Raw genomic sequence first — 27,108 nt, 5'->3', positions numbered from 1 at the left:
TGCCAATCGTCCTGTTGACAGCACAGATGAGCAGCTGAATGGCATGGCTGTGATGCAAAATTAGCATTTATTTCTTACAGCAAGAAAAATGTTTCACAATCAACTAAACTAAACGAAACGAAACACAAAGAAAACAAAACAAAATGCAAAGAACAATAAAACCAAGTAAAACGCAAAGAGATACAAAACGAAACAAAATGCAAAGAAAAAGCAAAAATGAAACCAAACACAAAGAAAAACAAAATGAAAAACAAAATGCAAAGAAAAACAAAACACAAAGCAAAACAACCATGAGCATGTCACAATAATTAATAAAAAAATCACATTTTTTCCCTACAAAAAGACACAGAATTTATGATCAACAAAATAAACGCTATCAGATTTTCTCTACAAAAAGATAAATATTTTATTATTTTGCCTGAAATTTGTATCATAGTCAAAACTATGAGTTTGAAGCCATTTTAAACAACAGTGTGATAGATACCAGACCATACCTCTCTTGAAATTATTTTTAATGCATTTTGGTGAAGTAGTCTTTAGCTCCTTTTGGCATTTTCATTAAGATTCATCTGATAAGTTTACGTTTGATGCATATTAATAATGGAAAAATGGAGAGTAGTCATCTGGCTATAATGGGAAATTACATCTATTCAACCCCCCCCCCCCCCCAGTTTATATATAGTCAATGATCTTTATGATAAGATCACCATTCACTATGATGTTTTGATTGACCTTTAATAGGTGTACACACTGATTTGAGACTGTTACACATATGCATACTCAATGAAACTTAAAAGTCCCCATCAAATCAAAATAAAAATTTTTTTGGGTGGGGTGGGGGGGGGGAGTTTAGCATTAATATGTTAGTCTTAAGGTTATCTAAGGCAGTGTGCTCCAAAACAGTGACAAATTTCACATTTAGAAGATAGAAGCATTCAGAGCTTGGAGTTCGTCACTTCCACCAAAATGGCTCAACGAGTTTTTTTTTTATGTCATCTTGTACTTGTACTTGTACATCTTCTCATCAAATCTTCTGAACAATCAAATGTTCTCGAGAATCCGAAGTGCTCGCCTCCTACACTATAAATACAGATGCTGAAGCGCCTGAGATCAGAGATCAGTCACTCGTTCACAGTGTAGTATTTCCTGGATGGCTCTTAGTGCACAATGTAGGTGATAGGAAACGATTCAGACAGTGTAAATATGCTTTCCATTGGTGCAAATGAGGTCTGGTTTCACGTTGTTTCACACGAACCACTGCAGCGCACATCCGGGCTTTGGCTCAGGTCCAAAGATGGGATCGCACAGAGCAGATCAAATGCATGTGTTGGCATTTATTAAAGACTTTTACAACTACGCAGCCTCAGCATGATTATGAGCGCTATTTTGTTTTACTAAGAGTTTCATATTGAATCTAGGGGTAATCTATTAGACTGTTGCTGTCAAATGCAGCTTTACCAAGCTCAACGGCTCTGGCCCGAGCAGATATATCCAAAACGCTAATTGGCTATTTTTAAAAGGGGGAAGGGCTGCTCGATATGTCCCGCCCTATCTTCCTGTTTCAGTTGAAATTACATCACCACTTAGAATAATGCTGCTTGTTTCAAGGCACTTCAGGGGACCTTTAAAACCCAGCAGCCCAAATTCTCCATCTCACTGCACTCACACAAACATCAGCAGTCGCCATGTCCTCCTCTGGGCATTAAAAGTGATTAAAAATCCTCCTCGTTATTAGGTTTGTGCATTTACCACTACAGTCATGAAGCTGATGTAACCGTTGCTAAGAAGGGTGGATGTGAATCATAGTCATTATTGGGAGCAGAGGAAAGGAGAGAGGATGAGAGGAGAGGAAAGAGCTTTTTTGTATTCACAGTGTTAAGACCATTATTGACTGATAACTGACCTCTTAATATATTAAAAGTGTTTTAACAACCTACTTCATGCTGGAATATAACAGATCAAGAGCATGAAACCAAACACCCTGACTGCTATGAATAATTCAAGCAGTGGCACCTTAAGGTTAGCATCATTAGCACTGATTGGTTTGATGGGTTAGTGGACTCCAAAGCCATCACAGTTTCCAGAATGTGACCTGCTAGGCTCCTAGCAACAGAACACTTACAATCAGAGCTACCATAGAGTTACTGTCACATAACTGCCATTTGTTCAGCTTAATGTCGAATGTTGAACACTCTTGCATAAAAAAAAAAACTGAAGTATTAAGAATAGTTTTTTGTGTATCACAGACATGTACAAACATGCACACATATGATTACATATTTATTTGATTCAAAACTGCGTGTAGGCCTACTCATTCCAACCCAACCAACATACAAATAAATAAATTAATTGTTGTGCATTGTTCATTTCATAGTCCACATATGAAAAAAAATTATATATATATTCATAAGAAAAACTGCAACCTCCAAAAATGCAAAAATGTTAAATATACATTTATTATATAAAATAAAATAACATTAAACAAAACAATTTAGGAATTGGCATGCGTGCTAAACCTATTAAAGGGGTAATATGATGCGATTTTAAGTTTTCCTTTCTTTTTGGAGTGTTGCAAGCTGTTTGTGCATAGATAAGATCCCTAAAGTTGCAAAGAATAAAGCCTCAAACCCAAAGAGATATTCTTTATAAAAGTTAAGACTCAGCCACGCTTTCCTAAAATGCCTCGTTTAAACACGCCCCCATGTCTACGTCACTGTGTGGGAAGATTTGCTGCATACAGGCCAAATGTTGACGCAAAGAAAGAAGGCATAACTTTGATTCTTGCTGTAGTATTGTTGCAGCTGCCGCCATGTTGTGGAGATGCTGTGTGTTTCCTTGTGAAAGCGACACTACTTTCTTTGGCCATCCAAAAGAGGACACAACTAGAAATCGGTGGTTAAGTTGTATTTACAACACTTCAACACAAATATTCATATGTGTGCAGCGCATTTCACGGAGGACTGTTTCTTGAACCTGGGAAAATAGCCTACAATGGTGTCTACACACAAAGGCTGTTTTGTAAAGTGTGGCAGCTCCAACTTTGCCAGGATAGTCTGGCGCTTCTGACTCACAGCCTGTAAGTACGTTTTCATTTAAAAGAATTTGCCATCGATGATACAAACGTGAGTTTTGAGCATAGAGTAGTGCTTGTTGTTTTTTGTTTCTCCAATCACAACATGGTTTTATGTTTACACGGCAATATGCAATGCATAAAAAGACTGTATAAGTCATTATAATCAATAGTTATATTCCCACTAGATGAAACAAATGCCTTGTTTGCAATGGGTTTTATTGGTTTTGTCTCGCTGGACCGGGAAACGACATCACGTTATAGTAGGGGCTTAACATTTCCATCACACGCTTGAGGTATTCGGCCAATCACAACGCACTGGATAGCTGTCCAATCAGAGCACACCTCGCTTTTCAGAACAATGAGCTTTGTAAAAATCGACACGTTTCAGAGAGGCGGGGCATAGAGGAGCAACTATAATGTGCAGCATTTGGAAAATAATGTGTTTTTTTTTTTTTACCTTAAACTGCATAAACAGATTTCATTACACCAAATACACAAAATAATGTTATTTTCAGCAACATCATATGTCCCCTTTAAACCTTTAAAAATGTCAGTTTAATTTCTATAGTAAATATTAAAAAAGGTATTTCTGATAGATTAACTTATTTCACTTATTTTATTTTGACATCTGTTGATAATAAAAACAGAAGTTAGTTTTTAAATGTAACAACTGCTGAGAAACATTTTATTCTCTTAAAGCATTCCTTCTTCAGATGGCAGACTATTTAGCACACATGCACATACAAACACTATTTTACAACTTGCAACAAGAGTAGATGTAACATGGTAGTGCTTCTATACCGATGATGCATGATATCCCTTGGGCTATGCAGTGCTATTATTATAACTCATATACTCTGATGTACAGCCAGCACTGGACTGCCCTAGGGACAGTTAAACACAGATGTATAGATGGGGTAAAAGTGTCTGTCCCTTTTATGGACACGAGTGAATGAATAATTTCACTCCAACTCTTTAAATGTAGCTAGCCATTTTAGAATTGGGCTTCCTGCATTGTATAACATGGCTGCAGGATGTTGATTAATGTATGTGCCATTCAGATTCACATGCTCAAATGTGTTTAGATGGTTCAAACTGGAGCTATATGAGAGATGAATGGGAAAACCAAATAATTAGGAAATTTTAGGCTGTTTTTAGAGAACATTTGTTTTATTAGATGAATTGCATGTAATAATTTTTGGAGGTCAGTTGTACTATGTGTGCTTTAGTTAGCAGATAAATTAATTTTATTCAGGCTTTTTCAAGCTTTGCTTAAATGAAATAGATGAAAAGTAGAACAGGGATTTACAGGAGGGATTATGCAATGACATGTCCTTCTGTTACTTGGCAGCTCTGTGTGTGTGAGTGAGAGTGTGTGAAAGTGAGAAAGAGAAAGAGTCATAAATATGTTTAATGTTGTATCTGAACTCTGAAGCTGTGGTGCTGCATCTATGAAGTTCAGAAGTGATTTCTTGTGAGATTTCTGGGCTGTTGAGAGAAGTGCTCGAATCAGTTTTTTTTTTATTTGTGTACTGTGTATATTTATAATGTAAATACACACACGTTTATATATATATAATTTGTTTTTCTTTTTTTCATAGATATATGCATGTAATATATACCTGTACATGCATGTGTGTATATTTATATATACACAATAAATATATACAGCACACACAGCACAAATATATTACTGTAAGCACAAACTTTTATTTTGGATGTGATTAATCGCAATTAATCATTAGACAGCCCCTAGCATTCTGCAACCTTGGCTTTTTGAGACTATAAATCCATTTGTTTTAATGAAATTTGTTTAAAAATCAAGTCATTCACAGATGATCTTCCTCTTCATGTATCTGTTAACTGCTACGAATGGATCATTAAGTCAGTGAGTTGCTGTGTTTCAATTTGTAACAGTGAGTAAAACAATTTTTTGGGGTGAACCAACCATTTAACAGCATAAGAGCTCTTTTATGGGATCATTAATTAGGCCAAATTAGCTGTTGATGCAGTAATGTCACACACACAAAAATATGTAAATAAATATTTCACTATTTTTCACTTTAGACAATGTCCCTATTTAGATCTTATTGCAGCATGTATAAAATGAAACGCATAGATCATGAACTACAGTGTGGAATCAAATGCATTCTGTTCATTGACCAGCTGTCCCTGGAGAACCAAGATAAGTGTTTGCTTCGTGCAGAAAATCTTTTTCAGCCTAGAGACTTTCTGAAGGTCATTCTTGAATCGCCCTTTTTTGAGGTCAGAACACATTGTGTTTGTTGAAGGAAACGTAATTCATCACATTTATCTTATTGCTTGTTTGTTGTCTGTTTGTGTTAGTTATGTACATGTGAAAATACCACTGTGTGTGTGTTCAGAAAAGCTTTCCTTATGACTGCTTGATTAAATTCAATTTCTCAGTCCACTAATGGTTGCTCGAGCATGTACTGAAAATATGTGTACTTCAGATGTCCTTTTCGTGGTTATTGTGGCTTTTTGCTTTATGGTTGATTAATAATATTTAAAAGACTTTACTTTAAGGGCTATTTTTATGTGGTTTTGGCTTTTGGTCTTGCACATCCCACCATATGGCAGCTGAGATGAATTTTAGAGCAGAGACAGTATGTTCTGTCAGACTCCTGACTGTAGCGTCTGTGGTGGCGCGTGGGCTTGCTGTGAGTAAGATTGACAGAATAATGATGTTCTGAGCTACTAATAAGCACCAGGAAGTGATTATAGACAGTTTAAATGCAGGTACAGAATGCTGTGCATCCACTTTATCCAGATTTTTAGTGGAATGGTTCTAGCTTTCTCAAGTGCAGAGTATTAGTTTTTGTTAATTACATACTGCGTGCTGCTTATATATATATATATATATATATATATATATATATATATATATATATAATTTTTTTTTTTTGTGGCGTATGGTGCAAAGAAACCTCTTTGTTGGTAAAATGGGCATCTAAATGAAGTTCAGGTGGAGCGAGTCATTGAATCCTGTCAATCACAACACTGTATTTAAATATTTAAAGGGCCGCTCACCTCGCTCCTGTGACAGTACTTCCGGTGTGTGTCCGTCTCCACCTTTATTTTATTCACTTCTACTTTATTATGAATTATTGATTAAATTGTCCAGAGAGATGTTTAGAGCCTGAGTCGAGTCTTCTGCTTGAGTCCTCCATGATGGACAGTAAACTAAACATGTTACTTGGATCTCCCTCAAGGATTGTATGAAATATAAACTTGTGAACGATGTTTACGGCTGGGTAACACATAGGATCTGAACACTGACCTGTGTGTAATTATTTCTAGCTTTCTTTTCTTTTCCTCTTGATCTCTCACATTCTCTGGAGCAGAAAACATTTCACAGGCAATCCATATTCAGCAAATTGCTAAAAATTTAGAATTTCTTAGCATTATATTCCCTTTTTTCCTAATGTCATCAGCACTTGAGCAGCATAAGTTTGTGTAAGATTATTAAACAAGCTCATTTGATACTAGATAATGCACCTAAATATCATTTACTTTAACTATGTAAGTTCAACTGACTCAAATCTTCCTGACGATGTCTGCAAAAGGTCATTCTCATTTTAAAATGAACATAATTTCTGTCTGGTGTGATTCCTGCCTCTCTCTATTGACTCTCATTGAGCGCTGCTGAGAGCAGCTGGGTTTTAGAGCACATCCGCATGGACCCGCTTAGACAAACTACAGTGACTCAGCACTTATTGACTGTGTGGCAGCCATTTAGTGGCTGACAACAGAGTATTAGATGTCCACTCAGGATCTCGAACATGTTTTATTAACCTTATTCATTCTCTGCCATTCTTTTCCTTGTCTTTCAGCCATCATCAACCCCAAAGCACCCAAAGAAACCAAAAGCTTCAATTTTGATTACTCCTACTGGTCACATACCACAGTAAGTCAATGGTTCAATGAAATGAAACTGAAATAAGCATTGCTTGCAGTGCAATGCACAAAACATGATAGAAGTAATTACCCTTCAGTGTTCAAAATCATGCAGTATATATTTTTCTTCATCTATCCACAGCCAGAAGATACCAACTATGCCTCCCAGCAGCAGGTGTTCAGAGACATCGGAGAGGAAATGTTACTTCATGCCTTTGAGGGCTACAACGTTTGTATTTTTGCATATGGCCAGACTGGGGCCGGTAAATCTTATACCATGATGGGCAAACAGGAAAAGGATCAGCAGGGGATCATTCCACTGGTAAACAGATGCCTAAATAAGCAAATATGAAAAATAAGCATTTCTAAATATCAATTGAAGTACTTATAAACCAATGTTCAGCTGCTAAATTGCCCCTTTTGCACATCTAATATTGTCTCTCCTGTCACATTGGCATTGCTGTATAAACAGGAAAATGAAAATGTATTCAGAGGCAGTGTGAACAAGATCAGTTTAAACTACAAGCTGACTAGTACACACAGTAAGAACGTGATTATTCACTTAATAATCTCTCTTTATTATGTCTCTCTCTTTCCTCTTCTCCCTTCAATCCTAAACATCAGCTGTGTGAAGACCTTTTTACCAAGATTAATGACAGCAATACTGATAACAACATGTCATATTCTGTGGAGGTAAGATTTTCTTCATTGTTTCAAATCTGAGTGTAGCTTAACTGCAAAGCAGCTGTTTTTATATGTAGGGTGTGTATGAGTCTGTGCCCTGTTATTACAGCTATTATGATAAATTAAAAATAAATAAATAATCATGTCATTAACACTTTAGCGCTATTGTTATACGTTTGTATATGATTTTTAGTTTTAATCCTCAAGTAGATAGTTTTTTTGCTTATTTTTTTGCTTTTTACGCTATTATTTTCATCCTCTCAGGTTAGTTATATGGAGATTTACTGTGAAAGGGTACGAGATCTTCTGAACCCAAAAAACAAAGGAAATCTACGTGTGCGAGAGCACCCATTACTGGGCCCGTATGTAGAGGATCTGTCCAAACTCGCCGTCACATCATATAATGACATTCAAGACCTGATGGACTCAGGAAATAAGGCTAGGTATTCTATTCTATTCTATTCTATTCTATTCTATTGTAATGTGTTCATGCCACGTTTGTATTAGTGTAATAATTATGATTTTCCAACAAGTAAAAACTATTCATGTACATTACTGTTAAAAAATTTGGGTCAGAAAGACTTTTTAAAAAGACATTATTATTTGAATAATCCAAAACACATTAAACTAATTACAAGTGACTGTACAGACATTTAACAGTTTATATATATATATATATTTTAAAAGCACAGTTCTTTTGAACTTTCTATTCATCAAAGAATCCTGTAAAAATGTATCACAATTTCCATAAAAAAATATGAATGCTCAAAAAAAAATCCGCCTTTAACATTTTTGAATGGTAGTGTATTTAATGGTATTGCAGATTAAACACATGATTATAAATGTGGGATTTTTGGGGGAATTATATGAATATTCAACATTTTCTGATTTGACTGTCATGATGCAATGAAACCAAAATGGACTCTGCCACAAACCTGAACTCATATTTGAGCTTATGGCCAAAGTGCATCGTTTTTTTTTAAACGTTTAAAAAAGGACATATAGAGGTGAATTAATGTAGTCATTAAATTATTTGCTGTCTTCTAAAACAATGCCATTCATGGAGTTTTGGGGATTTTGAGCGTTGTCATAGAAACAAATCATTTCTGAGTCTGAGGACATGATCAGCACAAACTAGAATTTCTAGCTGCTATTTTGTAATTACAGTAATTCTGGCACAATGTGAAAGCATTTCTTTTCTGTTCTATTCTGGCTTCTAGAAATAAGCAGAAATAGCATTTTGCTGCGTAGACCAGTGGTCCTGGTCACATGTGTTTTTTCAAGGTCTTCATGGCCACATCGAGAGGAAAACAAATATTTACTTATTGTTCTTGCTTATCATCATGGAAACAAATGGACCATTTAATTCCAGTAGACAATATGTTAGTGCATTCCTGTTTCCTCAGCTTAGCATCAGTCAACAGTTCTTTAATCTCAAGGTGTTGAGATGCACTACTGCCAATGCACTATACTTTCCTCCTACGCTATACGTTTAGCCAGTTATGTAAGTTAATGTTTGGCAAAACAGACAGGAGCTCATTAATGGAATAAATAATTAGGAGGTTTTTGTTTTGTTATTAAAGATTGGATTTAAATAAATCAGGGAAACATTTTGTTGGTCATTCAATTTCAGTCCAAGATCAGATGAATCACAGAGGGAGAAGTTAGTGCAAATGCTATGATATTATGATTTAAAGAGACTTAAACACAGCACTGCCTCACGTGGTATAGAGTCAATATTAATGACGTTTCTGAATGGAGAAATTCTGTTATGCAGGACAGTAGCTGCCACTAACATGAATGAGACCAGCAGCCGTTCACACGCTGTCTTCAACATCATCTTCACCCAGAAGCGCCATGACTCTGAAACAGACAATACTTCAGAAAAGGTACGTGCTGCTGTTGCATATTACAGTCCCTGTCAGTCACAATAAACAGCTCCGTTTAGATCGTAAGGTTAGGCCACTTGTCTCTCACACTTACACAGGGCTGCACTGGATGACTTTTGACATTGATAGTTTTTTTTTCTATGTATGGGTAATGTGAAAGGTGACATAGGCCTGTCCATTATTTCTCAGCATGTTCATTATTGACCTATCCTGAACTTCTATGGCAGGTCAGCAAAATCAGTCTGGTGGATTTAGCCGGCAGTGAGAGAGCAGATTCCACTGGAGCCAAAGGCACACGGCTCAAGGTGACTAATATGTATATACTGTATATATTCACTTCCTATCCCCAATTGTCTGTTGTCCTTTCATGCCCTCTATTTAACTCCTTTAGTATCTCTGTGGTCTTCCACATCATTGTTTCTCTAACATCTACTAATGTCTCTTTCTCTTTCTTCCTTTGTACTCTAATTCTCTCTACATATTTCCTGTACTTCCTGCTATTAGTGCACAGAGCGTAGACTGGGATTTTGACAGTACCCCACTTCATTTTGTCATCAGTAATCTTTTGAGTTTGGAATTGTAATTACATTTTCTATTTACTCTTTCAATCCCAGGAAGGGGCAAACATCAATAAATCACTTACTACCCTGGGAAAAGTCATTTCAGCTCTGGCTGAGGTGGTAAGTGTTTTGTTTTGCTCTGAGCCTTGAGGATGTTTGAAGATTTATTATTTTCTGCATAAAAAGTTTAACGTGTGTCAGTTTAATGATCTGCAATCACTTATTTTTGCAGGATTCTGGCTCAAACAAGGTATAAAAACATGAAACAACATTTATATCTATCCGTCAGTCTATCTATCTGCTCTTTGCTTTTTAAATTTTGACTTTTTTATTGAATAATTTTGATAATTAATTTTGATATTAATAACTATTTATCAAATAATCATATCATGTCATATATCATTAATATAATATAATATTTCCCCACACAGAACAAAAAGAAGAAGAAAGTAGAGAGTTTTATTCCTTACAGGGATTCTGTACTGACCTGGCTTCTGAGAGAGAACCTTGGTATGTATCAGGGTGTTCTGTCACATCAAACTATATATTTTAATGTATTCTCACTCTTGAAGCACTTGACCTTTGACCTCTTCAGGTGGCAACTCTCGCACCGCAATGGTGGCAGCTCTCAGTCCTGCTGACATCAACTATGATGAAACCCTCAGCACTCTCAGGTATTCTGCCTCAGTAAAACACCAGTTCTATCATTTTTTTCTCTCTCTCTGTCTGAGGTTTGTAATGAGCTAGATAATGAGCTGACAAGTTCAGCAGTATGTTACATAATGAGAATGTTCCTGTTCCCTCTCCACACACCTCACACTTGAAATGCCCTTCAAAGATGCTGGTGTGCACTAATATTGCTGAGCAGAGTAACTGGGCACCTATCAGTGTGTGTGTCGGTCTAAAATCTTATTTTTTCATTACACTATATGTATATATCTATTGCAACAGCCACAGAAAGCAGCATTATTAAAGCATTTTTTTCATATATAAACATTTGTTTTTCTTCTTTACCATCTCAAGTCCAATTTGTGTGTGTTTCAGGTATGCAGACAGGGCTAAGCAGATCCGTTGTAATGCTGTGATCAATGAAGATCCTAATAACCGTCTGGTGCGGGAGCTGAAAGATGAGGTGTCCCGTCTGAAGGACCTCCTCTATGCCCAGGGCCTCGGTGACATCATCGAGAGTAAGAGTGTTTGCTTTTTATCTGCTCTGCTTTTATCTCATCATAAGTAGTGCATCAGACAGTTTAAGACCACTTTTATTTTATGGTACTGAGACATGCATTAGTGCATATGTTTTATTTTTCTGTTCCAAATCCCAGTAAGCTGCCTAGAGAGAACTAAGCAACTAAAATAGGCTGCCTTCTAAGCCCTTTTTGGCCAAATTTTTAAGGAAGCATGTAGATATGCCTTTAGAGGCGAAACACTCTAAACCAAAATGGTAGACGAAAAATAGAAATGTGATTAAATATATGTTAGTTATAGTTAATTCACTATTAAAATTATCAATGGAAGGAATTCAGTGTGACAATTGTTTATTTTACCTCATAACCTAAACCGTTAGCTTAGCAAGATGCTTACATCAAACTTTAACATCAGTTTGAGTGTCAGTGTTGAGCACTATTATTGCACCACGCAAACTTGCTGTCAACATAAAGTATTTAAAATTGGTCACTTTTGATATTCCATTACAGTCAATGAATGCTGCCTTATTAGGCAGCTGCCTACAGTATGTACTGTAGGTAGTAGGCAGCAAGCAGCTTGAAAGGTTTTGGAACAGAGCTCTTATGTCTCTCTTAGGATGTAAGAGAGTTGCATATATAATTATGGATAGTTAAAATTAATTATAAATTGTTAGTTACCACACACATGCAGATTAAATTGAACACTCTTTAAACCACTCACATTGATTCACTGGGTCCTCAACTCTTCCCTGTGCACTCCTAACTCTATTTCTTCTAATCACTCGTTTCTTTTCTCATCCTATCGTCTCTCGATGGTGATCCCAGCGGGGAAATTCCTTAGAACAGACGATCTGGAGTCCAGCCCTCTGGGTTTGGTACAATTCAGTGTCAAGTGACTTTGAAAAGTCTAAATTAGACTCAGAATTTCCTCTAAGCTTTTAGTCTTTTTGTGTCAAACAGTTCGTCTCACTTTCCTTTCTCTCGTTTTCTTGTGTTAAATGTTATGGCTTTTTTATTCCTCTTACTCTTGTTCCTTCTTTGTCGTTCTCTCTCAGCGTTTCGGGGGCCAGTTGAAGATTTTGCTGGTTTGAAATGTGTGTTTCTTGGGCTACATCTCACTTTCTCTTCGATGCTTTTGCAGTTTTTATAGATAAAGCAGATCTCTGCAGCCTCAGGGTCCATTCAAGGGTTTGAGAGAAAAATCATACTCTCAATCATGCAAAAATCATATCAGAGCCATTTCTAGTCATATCGCATGAAAGCCATAAATGTTTGTCTGTTAAAGGCTGTCAAACTATTTTGTGGTCATTTCTCTGTGTAGTTGTAAATATATTAACCAGATTTTATAACTGCCAGTAACAATTATACCATTATATATATTTATAGAATATAAATTATACAACAACAATTCTGTATTTACTATTTATTTAGTATCTAATATTTGGAATATTATAAATAATGTAGATATTAGGAAAGTTACATTTGTAATGTACAAACATAATACAGTCTAAATGATTATTACCAAAATGCCATTTTTGGAGTTGGTATTGATATATTGTGATTATTTGGTTGTTGCTTTTTTCTAACCCTGGTTGCTATAGTGTGATTCCTGAGCTGAAAGCTGCTTTATCTAGTCTGGTGCTGCAGGGCTGTTTGTTTCCTCTCTCTTTTCACCCTCTCTTTTTGTTATGTTTCTCTTTTGGCTTAATGCAGAGCAGGATCAATGTTATGTCACACTTATGAACTAATTGATCTCACTCATCCACTTATCTGTCATATTAGTTAATTAGTTAGATGACGATGTATCAAACGAAGTGGCATCTGCATGTGCAATGTGCTACTTTTCTTTACAATACATAGTGCAAACTTTTGTAATCTAATGCAAGAAAATTCATTCTTTTTTAAGTATGACTTGTGTCTGAATACTTCTGGCACACTATGTAAAAATCACACTTCAGTTTAATATGCACTGCTACGGTTGTTAAAGACATGGGTGAAAGACTTATGTCTGCTTGTATTTCGCAGTGGGAGGGGCTTATAGATGTGTGTTTGAGTGACAGCTTGTGTTCTCTGAAGCTTGCTAGCTGGAGCTTTATTAACAGCCAAACATCAAAACTAATGCTTCTTAATATCCTATGTAACACAACTCGCTTTTAAAGCTTCAATTCAACTAAACATGTCATTGAAAAATCTGCAATTGTTACATCAAGGTACCATTTCTGCCTTAATTAATCCATAAAAATGTCTTCTGTTGGAGTATGTAATTTGTCATAACTTGATTTACAGTTAATTTAGATTCAAGTTTCAATTCAAGTTTATTTGTATAGCGCTTTTTACAATACAAATCGTTACAAAGCAACTTTACAGAAAATTATGTTTCTACAATATTTAGTAATAGGTGACTGTCAGTTTGTGCACGTATGACAGGATTTGTAGAAAAATTTATACAAGTCGTAGTCAGCCAGATGATGAACATTATTAATATTCTTAATAATTAATAGTTATTATATGATGCAGTCACACTTGTAGCAATATTTGTTAGTTCTGTTGTTGATTCAGGGTCAGCATCATCTGGAGTCCTCTGAGGGTCAGCATCATCTCTTCTCAGGTGTTCTGGATCCAGACTGGAGCTTGTGTAAATCATCCCGTGGCAAAACATAGAAACAAATAGAGACATCATTAGCATATCTGCTGTAATTTAGTAAAATTAATTAGTTTAACCCAAGCTAAAGAATAAGAATGCACATTTGATCAGATACAACTATACTCACAATTTAAGATACATTATTCAAATGCTTGGCGAAAGAGATGTGTTTTTAATCTAGATTTAAACAGAGAGAGTGTGTCTCCCCAAACATTATCAGGAAGGCTATTCCAGAGTTTGGGAGCCAAATGTGAAAAAGCTCTACCTCCTTTAGTGGACTTTGCTATCTTAGGAACTACCAAAAGTCCAGCGTTTTGTGACCTTAGGGAGCGTGATGGATTGTAGCGTGGTAGAAGGCTAGTTAGGTACGCAGGAGCTAAACCATTTAGGGCCTTATAGGTAAGTAATGATAATTTGTAACTGATACGGAACTTAATAGGTAGCCAGTGCAGAGACTGTAAAATTGGGGTAATATGATCATATTTTCTTGACCTTGTAAGGACTCTAGCCGCTGCATTTTGGACTACCTGTAGCTTGTTTATTGAAGAAGCAGGACAACCACCTAGAAGTCCATTACAATAGTCCAGTCTAGAGGTCATGAATGCATGAACTAGCTTTTCTGCATCAAAAACAGACAACATGTTTCGTAGCTTGGCAATGTTTCTAAGATGGAAGAATGCAGTTTTTGTAACATTGGAAATATGATTTTCAAAAGACAAGTTGCTGTCTAATATAACACCCAGATTTTTGACTGTAGAAGAAGTAACAGTACATCCGTCTAGTTGCAGATTGTAATCTACAAGAGTCTGTGTAGTGTTTTTTGGTCCAATAATTAATATCTCTGTCTTATCCGAATTTAATTGGAGAAAATTATTGGTCATCCAATCTTTTACATTTTTAACACACTCTGTTAGCTTAGATAATTTAGAGGTTTCATCTGGTCTCGTTGAGATATATAGCTGAGTATCATCAGCATAACAGTGGAAGCTAATTCCGTATTTTCTAATAATATTACCAAGGGGCAACATGTATATTGAAAATAGAAGGGGACCTATGACGGATCCTTGTGGCACTCCATATTTTACTGATGATAAATGAGATGACACCCCATTTAAGTAAACAAAATGGTAGCGATCGGACAGGTAGGATCTAAACCATCTTAGAGCCTGCCCTTGAATACCTGTATAGTTTTGTAATAGATCTATGAGTATGTCATGATCTATGGTGTCGAACGCAGCACTAAGATCAAGTAAAACTAGAAATGAGATGCAGCCTTGATCTGACGCAAGAAGCAGGTCATTTGTAATTTTAACAAGTGCAGTTTCTGTGCTATGGTGGAGCCTGAAACCTGACTGAAATTCTTCATACAGATCATTTTTGTGCAGGAAGATGCTCAGTTGAGCAGACTTTTTCTACTATGTTATACATAAATGGAAGATTTGAAATAGGCCTATAATTTGCCAGTTCACTAGGATCTAGTTTTGGTTTCTTAATAAGAGGCTTAATAACCGCCAGCTTGAATGGTTTTGGGACGTGACCTAAAGATAACGACGAGTTAATAATATTGAGAAGCGGTTCTTCGGCTACAGGTAACAACTCCTTCAGTAATTTAGTGGGTACAGGATCTAATAAACATGTTGTTGGTTTAGATACAGTAATAAGTTTATTAGCTCTTCCTGTCCTATATTTGTAAAGCACTGCAGTTTATCTTTGGGTGCGATGGATGAATTTAGATGTTGCCACATTAAGTGCTTTTTTCTGTTACTTGATAAAAGTACAACTTTGTGAAATGGACTTGATATAGCATGTCTTTCCTCAGGGTTTTGCTAACAGGTGATGAGGAATACAATCATGCCCAGTTTTTCCAAACCAAGATAATAATTTTCAGATTGGCAGCAACTATTTAAGAGAAAGTAGATGCTATTTACAGCAAATCAAAAAAAAAAAAAAAAAAAAAAAATCTTGTTGGCACCAATGTTATTTTAGTTTTATTTAAATACTATTACATTACTTATTGATATTTTGAATTAGTTATTGTTATATTGTCAGTTAAATTTTTAGGTAGTTTTTTGCAGGTTTCAGTGATTTTTGTTGTGTGATTTTCAAAATTTTATTTTATTTTTAGTTTTTTGAACCAGTTATAAGTAATTAGAGTACTTAGTACTCTAGTACTTTTACTTAAACAAAAGTTTAGCATCACACATTTTATTTTACTTCAGCTGTATTTAACAGTAATTAACGAAAACTATTCTTTATATTTTTAGTTGATTTCGTTAGTTTTTTTTATATTTTTAATAATTAGTTAGTTCTTTTTAGTCTTAGTTAACAATGACAACATTGAGTACAAAGAATGAACAGAAATTCTATTCTATTTGTACCATGGAAGAATTAAATGTGTAATATTGTGTGAAGTATTGTGTAAATAGCCTTTGCTAAAACAAGATTGGTTATTTGCACTGTAAGATATGTCACTGGCCAGTGGTGAAAAACATTTTAGTTCCTCTTTGATCCCATTTGATGGGTGCGTGATGCAGCCATTATTCTAAGACAGATTCATGATGTTGAGAGGCGAAAAAGCTTAGTTAATCTTAAGCCTTGCATGCTTTGGCACAGAGCACTGCCTTAAGCAGAAAATATAAGCAGAAGTGCCTTTCTTTAATGTGCATTATGTAATCCTTTCATATCAGCTGCCATATGCATAGAATCCTCAGTCTCCATCTATTGTGTTTAGTCATCTGTCACCAGAAGCCACGTCTTCTCACGTTTTACCCAAGATACTTGCCTTGTAGCTCTCTTAGGAGTGTAGTAGCACAGCATAAGCGCTCTGTTGCCATAGCAGCACTGTCAGAGCTAAGAGATGTTACTGTGCGAAGGTTATAGAGAAATTACAAAGCCAAACTCTCTGTAGAATATATGTTTATTTAGCTATTATATCCCGTATTACATTTCGCATGGTATTAGCATAAATGTTCAGCTAGGGATATGTGATATTTAGTGGTTGGATAGGTGGCTATTATATGAAATCCTGGCAGTGAGAATCGTGGGAGGATATTTCCGGTGTGAGAGTCGTGAATGTTGTTTTGTAACTCAGATGTAGGATGTAAGTTGTTTCATTGTAAATGGATTTCACGAGAGCATAATGGAGCTGCTAATGGAATTTTTTTGTCTCTGGTCAGTGATGACGATCGCTCTGGTTAGAGATAATGGGAATTAGAGTCACTGGCTTTAAGCAGAAATATGAGCTCATTGCTAATGTGCTACAGTTAACATTTGCTTATAAAAATGTATGTTAATTAGTATGAGAGCTGGGCCTAGATACCATTAAGGATATAAAAAAAGATCTATAGGCTAAAATAGCAATAGCATTCTCTATAGACAGCATTTATTTAGACAAAAAAAATAAATCTGTGTAGTGCATATTTTCATTAAGACATTTTGGTTCCACTTTATTTTAAGGTGTTCTTGTTACAGTGTTATTATACATGTAAGTACTGCGTAATATATATTAACTTCATGTACTTACTAAATGGTTAGGATTACTTGTAAATATGCATAATTGGTTGTTATTGTAATAGTAAGTACATGTAATGTGTAACAAGGTCACCTTAAAATAAAGTGTTAACAACATTTTCTTAGGTATTGAATCAATACTGTAGATGTAGTTTAGATATAATTTTAGTATAACCTCAAGCCCCAAAGCTCCATTGGTGATATCATGCATATTTAAAGGGATAGTTTAGTCTGTCAATATTCACCATTTAGTCACCACTCACAGCCTTGTTTTCATTCCTGATGAAATGTAAATAAAACGCTGACTAAGGTCTATTGTATTGCAGAGAAAAAAAGAAAATTGTAGTTTAAAGGAGTCATGACATGGATTTTGTTATTATTTAATATGTTCCTTGAGGTTTACTTATAATGGTGATAATGTTTTTTGCCCCCCAAACATACAAATAAATATGTGGAAAAATACCCTTATACTGGCCCTCTGTCTAAAATGACCTGTTTTAGGGGCCGGTCACATATCGCATCTTTTGCAAACTCAAATTCGTTATTTCAAATGTAGACACATAGCATGTGCGCACGGTGTGATGCGCTCATTTTTTCCAGGTGCGTCCATGCTGCATTGAGATAAAAACATTTAAACATTTCAGAATGCCGCAAGCGCACTACGGGTCATATGACAAGAACCAACCAATCAGCTTGATCTTTCCCCGTAACAACATTGAAAGCTAAGCCAAGATGAAGGAACAGCTGATCATAGCTGTACAGGGATAACCATTTTTAAATCAATTTAGTAGCAGAGCTACTGCAAGCTGCGAATCCATTTATCCTTTGCTGGAGAGCGCAGGTGATGCTTGCTTATCAATGAAAGACACCTCCGGAGAGCAAGCGCCCGAATGCTTTGGAAAAAAACAGAAAGCGGTGCGCCTAGTATTTTCCACGTGCGGCATGAATGGCCCCTTAAGGGGCGTGTCCTTTAAGGCTTTTCAGTTTTTTTTACAATGAAGGAGGACTTTTTAAGCTATGAAACCTGCAGGATGTTTTAATGGTACAAAGACCTCACATGTTCTAAAAAATCAATGTCATGACCCTTTAATAAGTGAGAGCAATTTATGAAAAAATTTTAAATTTTGGCTGAACTATTCCTTTAAGACCAATAAAGGATTGGCATTTAGTTGCTTGAATGGACTAACATCATTTTGCTCAATGTACACTAACAAATATAAGACCCCGGTGTCAAATAACAGCCCAGATCAATGCATGCATGCCTGTTAAATTTTTCAGATGTGGCTCTCAGGTTGCAGTCATTGGATGGCCGGTGTGTAACGCTGTAAACTCGCTGATGGCTGGCGTGTCTCTGTGCTGCCGGGTTTCTGCGCTAGAGCTTTTATTTTATTTCTGCTTGTTCCCTTTACTGGGCTGTGACTGTCTGTTCTTTCTTTCTATCTTGGGCGTTTCTCCTCACATGTGAAATTTCTGGGTCTCTGAATTCAAATTAATTTCAAGCTACATCTCTTTCTCTGTCTTCTTTTCTCTACCTTTTCTTCCTTCTGCTCATCCTTTTCTGTCTGCTTCTCTCTGTACTCTGTGTCTGTCACCCCCTGCCCTCTCCCTCTCCCCACCCCTGCACCTCTCTCCCCCTTCCCCGACAGACGTATCCGATTACAAGAACAATAACAATAGTGGCCAAGCTGTCAATCAAAGAGGTGATCTCTCCACAGTGACCAATGCTATGACGGGGATGAGCCCCTCTCCATCTCTCTCCGCCCTGTCCAGCCGGGCTGGTTCCATCAGCAACCTCCATGATCGCATCATGTTCAGCCCAGGGAGCGAGGAAGCCATTGAGAGACTCAAGGTGACTGGCATAAAGCATGAAACCCTGATAACACTGGCTGAAATCCTTCAAATATAAATCTGACAAACATTTGCGTTACAACTTCAGATTAAAGGGCTTGTAATTTTTTTTAAATTAAAAATAATTTCCCCCTTTAGTGTTACTGTTTAATACGTGCAGTACTGTTGTTATTAACTTAATCTATAAAAAAAAAATTCACTAATTGAAATAAAGCTTGAATAATATACAATAGAAATAGAAGTAAGAAATGTTGTTTTAGCAACTAACTGAATAAAATAAGTTTAATTTTTTAATTTTTTTACTTTTTTTTACTTTTTTACTAATTTTTTGACTAATACTAAAACTGAAGTAAATTAAATCTAAATTGAAATATAAAAAAGCTGATAAAAATGACAAAATCACATAGCACCATTACAAAAACTACAATTAAAAATTAAAATATAAAAATAAACGCTAATTTATTAAATATTAATAAATGCTACAGTCATATACAGTGATGGCCAAAATTATTAGAAAACTTGTCATGTATAAGAGGTTTCAGTTGTTTTTGTTGAATTGGCCATTACAGTACCCATAAAACAAACTATTGCCAGAACTACCTGCGATGGAAGGAATCTGGTGGAACATTGAAAATGATTGACCGGCCCCCTCAAAGTCTGGACATTGATCCCTTTGGGGTGAGTTAGAAAATAAACTGGATAGATCTTGTACATTCAATGGAAAGCCATTGGCTTGAGCTGCAGAAAGCAGGAAGATAACATTAGTGTTGAAGTCCTCAGGTAATATATTGACACTATGCCAGAGAGATGTGCTGCTGTAGTTGCTGCAAAAGGTGGACATACCAAATATTAAAGTTAAAAGTGGATAAATATGATATTTGTTGTGCTCAGAGCAACCACCTGCTTGTTTCATTAACATTATGAAATGAAATCATGTTTTGAAGGCAAAAATCTGTCAGGTTTTACAATAATTTACTGTACTGTAAATAATACTAAAATAACATTGCCTACATAACTGGAACAATTTACCAGTGTGTACCAACAAATGCAGACCAACACCTAATAATACCACCAGAATACAGTCACATCTCAGACATTCCATGATCCAACATACCTCGAATGAACATGTTCAGTTGGCAAACACAAACACAGACCAACAGCAGCTGATGCTGATACTGGTAATACTGATACACAGCAACAGTGTATTCTACAAAATCCGACAAACATATCTGTTGCTGTTTGTCAGACTCTAATGGTGCAGTGAGAATCAGCCTTAAAGCTTTTATGTAAATGGAATCTGTTGATCACATGCCATTTATGGTGATTGGTTCAAAAGAGACTGGTTGAAGAAATGAGCATCTTTTAGTGAAGATGGCGGATTTTAACCATAAACCAATCAAACCCCTACCATTGAAATGGATGAAAATGCGCTCGTGTTTTCATGTTTTCATTCATATTATTTTATAATGTTGATTCCAGAATGAGGCATTCGTGAGGTTTTTGTTTCAATAAATAAAACTGAGAAAGTTTTCTTTTTTTTATGGCAGAGTTTCAAGGTCTGAAAGTTACAGTGTATTAACTCTTTAATTCAAAATATTTTACCATATTACCTTACCCCCAAAACTAAATTGACTTTTGCTGTCTAAGGATATACTGTAAGTCTCACCAAAACTACCATAGATTTGGTGGCATATTTTAACTTGATATTGTTTGTATTGACAATTTAGGAAACAGAGAAAATTATCGCCGAGCTCAATGAAACCTGGGAAGAGAAGCTTCGCCGCACAGAGGCCATCAGAATGGACAGGTGTGTTTAATGAATCCTTATGTGATTTTAAAGCAGTTTTATGTTCTGTATAAGTTAACGTATTAAAAGCATCTTTAAATTGGTTTTCACAGAGAAGCACTGCTGGCCGAGATGGGTGTGGCCATGCGTGAGGATGGAGGAACTGTTGGAGTCTTTTCACCAAAGAAGGTAAAGATGTTATAAAGGCTGTAGGGAGAAACCGTGTGCAGGTGGACCACAAATTAAGGTTAATATGTTTGCTCAAATAACAAAATAAGCCTGTAAATGTCTTTACATTCTCTTCTGGAAGCCCTCACAGAGAAAACCTCAGCCCGTTTTTATAGACACTGTTGGGCTGTTCTCTCCCAATGAGGTTGGTTGCCATGGATACTGTGTGGTTTCATCCTGATCGCTCCTCTCAGTTTCTTTTAACTTACCTCTTTGTGTTTTCCCCATCAGAGCTCTTTTAAATGAGTCTGTGATCTTTTTTTTAAGGAACTGTTGCTTATTACTCTCTGAAATGAATGCTGATATGCTGCAGTTCCTTCTAGTCTTTATAGTAAACTTTAAAGCACTTTTCAGATCTCACGCACCATGACCACATGATGCTTTTTAAAGGCTTTCCTGTCTGGAATCTTATGCAATTTGGTGATATCTAAATCTAATCGCATGCATTTTCATGGATTTTGAGACTTGATGTAAAGACAGCTGTCTTACTATAATTGTTTTACTTTTATCTTATTTTCCTCTTTTAAAAGGTTTTCTACATACAATACATTTTGAAAGTGCTCACAAGGCAGCGCTACTCAGATGTGTTTTGTTCAGATATTTTGTCTCGAGTTTGTTTTAAACCATTGATTCCAAGTATTAAACATATGCAGACTTTTTTTAAGACAGTTTCAGCCTCTTTTCTGCCCCTGTGATTCATACTTTAAAATGTTTAAAAAAAAAAAGTTTTAAAAAACTTATATACAATATATGTACAGTGTATATATTAGTGATTGGTCTTCTTTCTTACATCTGTTTGCATAAAGATTGTCTCAGCAATTAACACGTAATCCAAAGATCCAAATAATTCCCAATGGGAAAAAGCAAAAAGTCTTGCCATACATTAATTCTCGTTCAAGAAGCCATTTACACAGATATACATTACATTAGGAAGAAAAGACGATTTAATGCTGACTATATCCATTTATAGTTGGAGATCTGTGCAATGAAGGTATTGATTCTAGTACAAAACTGACAGAAAACAAGATGCCTTCTCATTGTAATGACAACAGCAGTCCATCATTACTGTGGCATTTAGTATTAAACACAAAACACAGAACCAAAGTCTAAAACCTAAACTTACCTAAAACTTTTAGACTATTCAGTTGCTGCCTTGCAAGCATTGGTATTTCATTAAATACAAAACCTATAATGCTGATTTTGAATTAATTGGGTCCTGATTATAGACACCCCACCTGGTGAATCTAAATGAAGATCCTTTGATGTCTGAATGTCTCCTGTATTACATCAAAGATGGAATTACCAGGTTAGTGCCAGTCCAAGCTTCTTATTTCACACATTCTTCTGTTCAATAGATTTAGTACTAAGGTGTCTGTTATGTTGCTGTGCTCAGGGTGGGGAGAGAAGATGCCAGCAGAAGGCAGGACATTGTTTTGAGTGGTCATTTCATCAAAGAGGAACACTGCACTTTCACCAGAACCACTGGACCTACAGGAGAAGGTTTTTTAATGATGCACTTTGCAATCCCACATACTCATACACATATACAGTATATCCCACAGTCCTTATGGCTGTTCTTCCTGTTTTTACAGCCGTCATTCTTGAGCCGTGTGAGGGAGCAGAAACTTATGTCAATGGAAAGAGAGTAACAGAACCCACTGTTCTCAGATCAGGTCTGCTTACACTTTTCCCTCACCTGCTACAATTCTTTTTAAAAGTATTATGGGTTGGTTCCAATAATGTAGCTATTTTTATTTATTTATTTAAAACATTTTTATATTTTTTTCCATTTCATTTAATTGAATTTATGAAATTATTTATTTATGATTTTATTCATTAATATATTTATTATTTGATTTATTTATAAATTTGTCATGATAATAAACTAACATTTAAAAAATTATTTTTGAAATTGGTATGCCATTTTGCCTAAATGCTTTTATGCATATCTGTGTAGAATGAAACTATCTGTGTAATTTATTATTTTTTTCATATTGACTAATTCATTTTTATTTTTTTTCGTAGGAAACCGAATCATTTTGGGTAAGAGCCATGTGTTCCGCTTCAACCATCCAGAGCAGGCTCGTCAGGAACGTGAACGAACCCCCTGCGCTGAGACGCCAATGGAGCCTGTAGACTGGGCCTTTGCTCAGAGAGAACTCCTGGAGAAACAGGGCATTGATATGAAACAGGAAATGGATCAGAGGTAAAGGAAACATGACGGAAATTCAAGATTAAGTTTAAAGGGGTCATATGATGTTGCTGAAAATAACATTATTTGGTGTATTTGGTTTAATGTAGCGTGTTTAAGCGGTTTAAGGTTGAAAGAACACAAAATTTTCCACATGCCATAAATTATTGTTGCTCCACCTTACTGAAACACGTTGATTTTTTGCAAAGCTCATTGTTCTGAACAGTGCATTCTGACTGGCCGAATACCTCAAGCGTGTGATGGAAATGTTTTGCCCCTTACCATATTTAGAAACCCACAGCGTCTCCACGACATGACAGCAGCAACAATACTACAGAGAGAATAGCGAGAATAATAGTGCTGACTTCATTCTTTGTGCATTGATTTGGGTGGTGTTATGCAAATATTCCCACATAGTGATGTAGATTTGTGGGGGGGGTGTTTAAATTAGGTATTTTAAGAAGACATGGATGAGTCTTAACTTTTATAAAGAATATCTCTTTGTGTTTGCCACTTTACGGATCATATAAATGCTAGGCAAATTGTAACACTCCAAAAACATCATATATGTCATACGCGTCATAAGTCATGCGCGTCATATGACCCCTTTAAGATATGACATTGTGTTGTCAGAGTAATCAGCATTTTGTTTGTATAGACTTCAGGAACTTGAGGATCAGTATCGCAAAGAGAGAGAAGAGGCCAACAATCTACTGGAGCAACAAAGATTAGTAAGTGGCGGAAACAACATCATGTAAAGAGTTTAAAATAAAACGTTTCCCCTCTATACTCATAACTTTACAATTAGGTATGATATGATACTTTTTTAGAGTTGAAATTTCACTATACTCTATGTCTTTTACAGGACTATGAGAGCAGGTTAGAAGCCCTGCAGAAGCAGGTAGATCGTTATTACCCTGATGCAGCAGAAGAAGATGAAGGACCTGAGGAGGAAGGTGACTAGATTGTGAATGGCAAAACTGGAACTAATCACAATGACTCTGTTTAAATAACGGAGCCTCCTGTATTTCTATCTCTTATACCCATAGTGCAATGGACTGAGAGGGAGACAGAACTGGCACTGTGGGCTTTCCGTAAATGGAGATGTTATCAGTTCACATCTCTCAGAGATCTTCTTTGGGGGAATGCCATCTTCCTCAAGGAGGCCAATGCCATTAGCGTAGAGCTAAAGAAGAAGGTGAAAGCTTTAGAAAGATTATAAAGAACTACACCACTCTGCTAAACCTATAAAATATATGACAGCATCTTTATTGATTTTGCCTAATGTCACTTACAGGTTCAGTTCCAGTTCGTGTTATTGACAGACACGCTTTACTCTCCACTTCCGCCTGACCTGTTACCACCCGAGATAGCTCAAGACCGCGAGAAAAGTCCATTCCCTCGCACCATTGTGGCTGTAGAAGCTCAAGATCATAAAAATGGAGCCACACATTATTGGACCCTGGAGAAGCTCAGGTAATTTTTTTTAGAGAATAAACTTCTGTAAAGCAGATAAGGCTATTTATAATTTCACTAAATTATTTAATTTGTGAACTGTCAGTATCCAACAGTGGGCAGGTTTTACAGGAGATTATTTTATGAACCAACTAATTCTATTTCCACAACATATCAAAATTACTGGTTTATTTGATGTTTTAAACACTTTATTTTTATTATTGTTATTATTATTATTATTTTTTTTTTTAAATAAAATGGACACCTCTGTTTTGCTAAAGCTAATTTCATAGTTAGCATTTTAAGTATCCTGGCTCAATGGCCCATTTAGATTTTTCTTGATTTTCTTCACATGTCATATATTTCATCTCAGTCTGCTCTTTACAGACACTTTTGACTCTTTGGTACCTACTACATTTATAATTTTATTCTTTGTTGTGATGGAAATTTCACAAACACTGAGGGACAGTCATATTTTGTGTTGTTGTCGTGTTTATGAAGAATTTTCACACAGTAATTATTGAAATTGTTAGGTATTTCATGTTTTGTTTTATTTTGATAGTTTTACAGATATACAGTAATAATCATTATTTGATATTTTAGGATTCAAAGTCTAAGATTTGGATAAAACCACAAAAGGTATATAAAAGGTTTTTGGAAAGTAGCTAAAAATAATGAAGCCACGTTATTACAGGACAACAACAATACAATCTGTTACCTGCACTAAAAATCGACACTTTGAGTCACCTTGGGTTTCATATTATAGCCAGTATTTACATGACTAGTGATGTGTAATGCTGCCCCCTGCAGGCAGAGGCTGGATCTGATGAGAGAGATGTATGATCGTGCTGCTGAAGTGCCTGGCAATGCTCTTGAAGACTGTGACAGTGTGCTGACTGGAGGCGATCCGTTCTACGACCGGTTTCCCTGGTTCCGTCTGGTTGGAAGGTAAGTTTTAAGGTTGCATCAGTGCATGGCTAGACAGACCCGCTGGTGTTTAGTACGAAACGCCCCTGCACTCTCTGACTACTATAAGATAAATACCACATGATCAACAACATTCCTGTCCGATTTCTCTTCAAACTGTTTCATTTGAATGGCCCATTGAAAGTGAATTAATTTCTGTAATGCAGATCGAAATTAACAATTCTCATCGTGTTTTTGTAATTGTAATAGCAGAGCATCTTGCAGGCCTGAGAAACTGCTTGAATGAGAAAGTCCAATAATATGTAATATAATACACATGTAATTAAAATGTAATAAGCTATGGTTAAAGCTGATCTTTACAGGATATATGTAAATTTGCTAATTCCTCTGAGGAATAAGTCCAGAGTTATTGCCCACATGCTTTTTAAGAGTGCAAGATTCTTTATGCTGCTTTATTCAGAAAAAAATTCAATCGATTTTCCATGCACTTTCAAATTAGGTCACACTCTTCCCATTACCCTGTCTACTTCAGAGCTGTATTATGACATGCTCTTAACCTCGCCTTTACTAGATCTTTAAAGAGTAGTTCATAAAAAAAATAAAATTCTGTCCTCATTTTATCACCCTTATGTTGTTCCAAAACCGTATGACTTCCTTTCTTCTGTAGAACTTGAAAAGAGAGATTTAAAAAAAAAAAAATTATTATGTACTTTGCTCTTTTCCATGCAATTATAATATGTGCAAACTGGAACCATATCTCCAAGATGTATGATAGCTTTGCGTGACAAACTGATTTTGAATGCTTATTCACTGATCATTTTTCTCTTCCATTAGCTTGATCTGTAGCTTAAGGGAGTAATTATTATTTAGACTGGTTTTGTGAACTACATCAACCGATTCAATGAAAAGATATGCATCACGAACCAGACATCACTTCTTCTCTCTTGAATACACCTAGGAGTGCTAGGGCGTGTGTGAACCTTTTCAATGAAAAACTTTTTTGGACAAGATTTTGATCTGTTCCTCACACAAAGATATTTTCTGATGTCAGAAGACAGTTTCGTGACCGAACTGCCTTTACTTTTATGGTGTTTTTTTTTTATTATTTTGGAGCTTGACATTCCCCATCCTTATTCACTTGCATTACTTTGAACATATTGGCAGAAATATTTTTTAAGTTTTCTAAGTATTATCCAAAAATGCTAAAA

General features: G+C 35.8%; 1 protein-coding gene across 16 annotated transcripts in view; it reads left to right on the top strand.

The window, feature by feature from the left end:
- Positions 1-27,108, top strand: part of LOC132161241 (kinesin-like protein KIF1A) — a 60,333-nt gene that overhangs the window by 8,372 nt on the left and 24,853 nt on the right. For 8 of the 16 annotated variants that reach the window (XM_059571165.1, XM_059571164.1, XM_059571162.1 and 5 more), the window contains exons 3-26: positions 6,928-7,001; positions 7,134-7,313; positions 7,616-7,684; positions 7,940-8,118; positions 9,453-9,564; positions 9,792-9,869; positions 10,179-10,244; positions 10,357-10,374; positions 10,556-10,634; positions 10,720-10,798; positions 11,169-11,311; positions 12,367-12,405; positions 19,112-19,314; positions 21,041-21,120; positions 21,213-21,288; positions 22,554-22,633; positions 22,721-22,827; positions 22,920-23,000; positions 23,353-23,533; positions 24,177-24,249; positions 24,384-24,474; positions 24,568-24,716; positions 24,816-24,994; positions 25,784-25,921. In XM_059571165.1, coding sequence (XP_059427148.1) covers positions 6,928-7,001; positions 7,134-7,313; positions 7,616-7,684; positions 7,940-8,118; positions 9,453-9,564; positions 9,792-9,869; positions 10,179-10,244; positions 10,357-10,374; positions 10,556-10,634; positions 10,720-10,798; positions 11,169-11,311; positions 12,367-12,405; positions 19,112-19,314; positions 21,041-21,120; positions 21,213-21,288; positions 22,554-22,633; positions 22,721-22,827; positions 22,920-23,000; positions 23,353-23,533; positions 24,177-24,249; positions 24,384-24,474; positions 24,568-24,716; positions 24,816-24,994; positions 25,784-25,921 — 2,554 coding nt within the window. The remainder of the gene's footprint in view (positions 1-6,927; positions 7,002-7,133; positions 7,314-7,615; positions 7,685-7,939; positions 8,119-9,452; positions 9,565-9,791; positions 9,870-10,178; positions 10,245-10,356; positions 10,375-10,555; positions 10,635-10,719; positions 10,799-11,168; positions 11,312-12,366; positions 12,406-19,111; positions 19,315-21,040; positions 21,121-21,212; positions 21,289-22,553; positions 22,634-22,720; positions 22,828-22,919; positions 23,001-23,352; positions 23,534-24,176; positions 24,250-24,383; positions 24,475-24,567; positions 24,717-24,815; positions 24,995-25,783; positions 25,922-27,108) is intronic. The other 8 variants (XM_059571166.1, XM_059571175.1, XM_059571174.1 and 5 more) reach the window with 3 other exon arrangements.

This window comes from Carassius carassius, chromosome 17, assembly GCF_963082965.1.
Source record: "Carassius carassius chromosome 17, fCarCar2.1, whole genome shotgun sequence".
Lineage (NCBI taxonomy): Eukaryota > Metazoa > Chordata > Actinopteri > Cypriniformes > Cyprinidae > Carassius > Carassius carassius.
The sequence above is the reverse complement of the archived record's forward strand: the minus strand, read 5'-3'. Positions and strand labels throughout refer to the sequence as shown.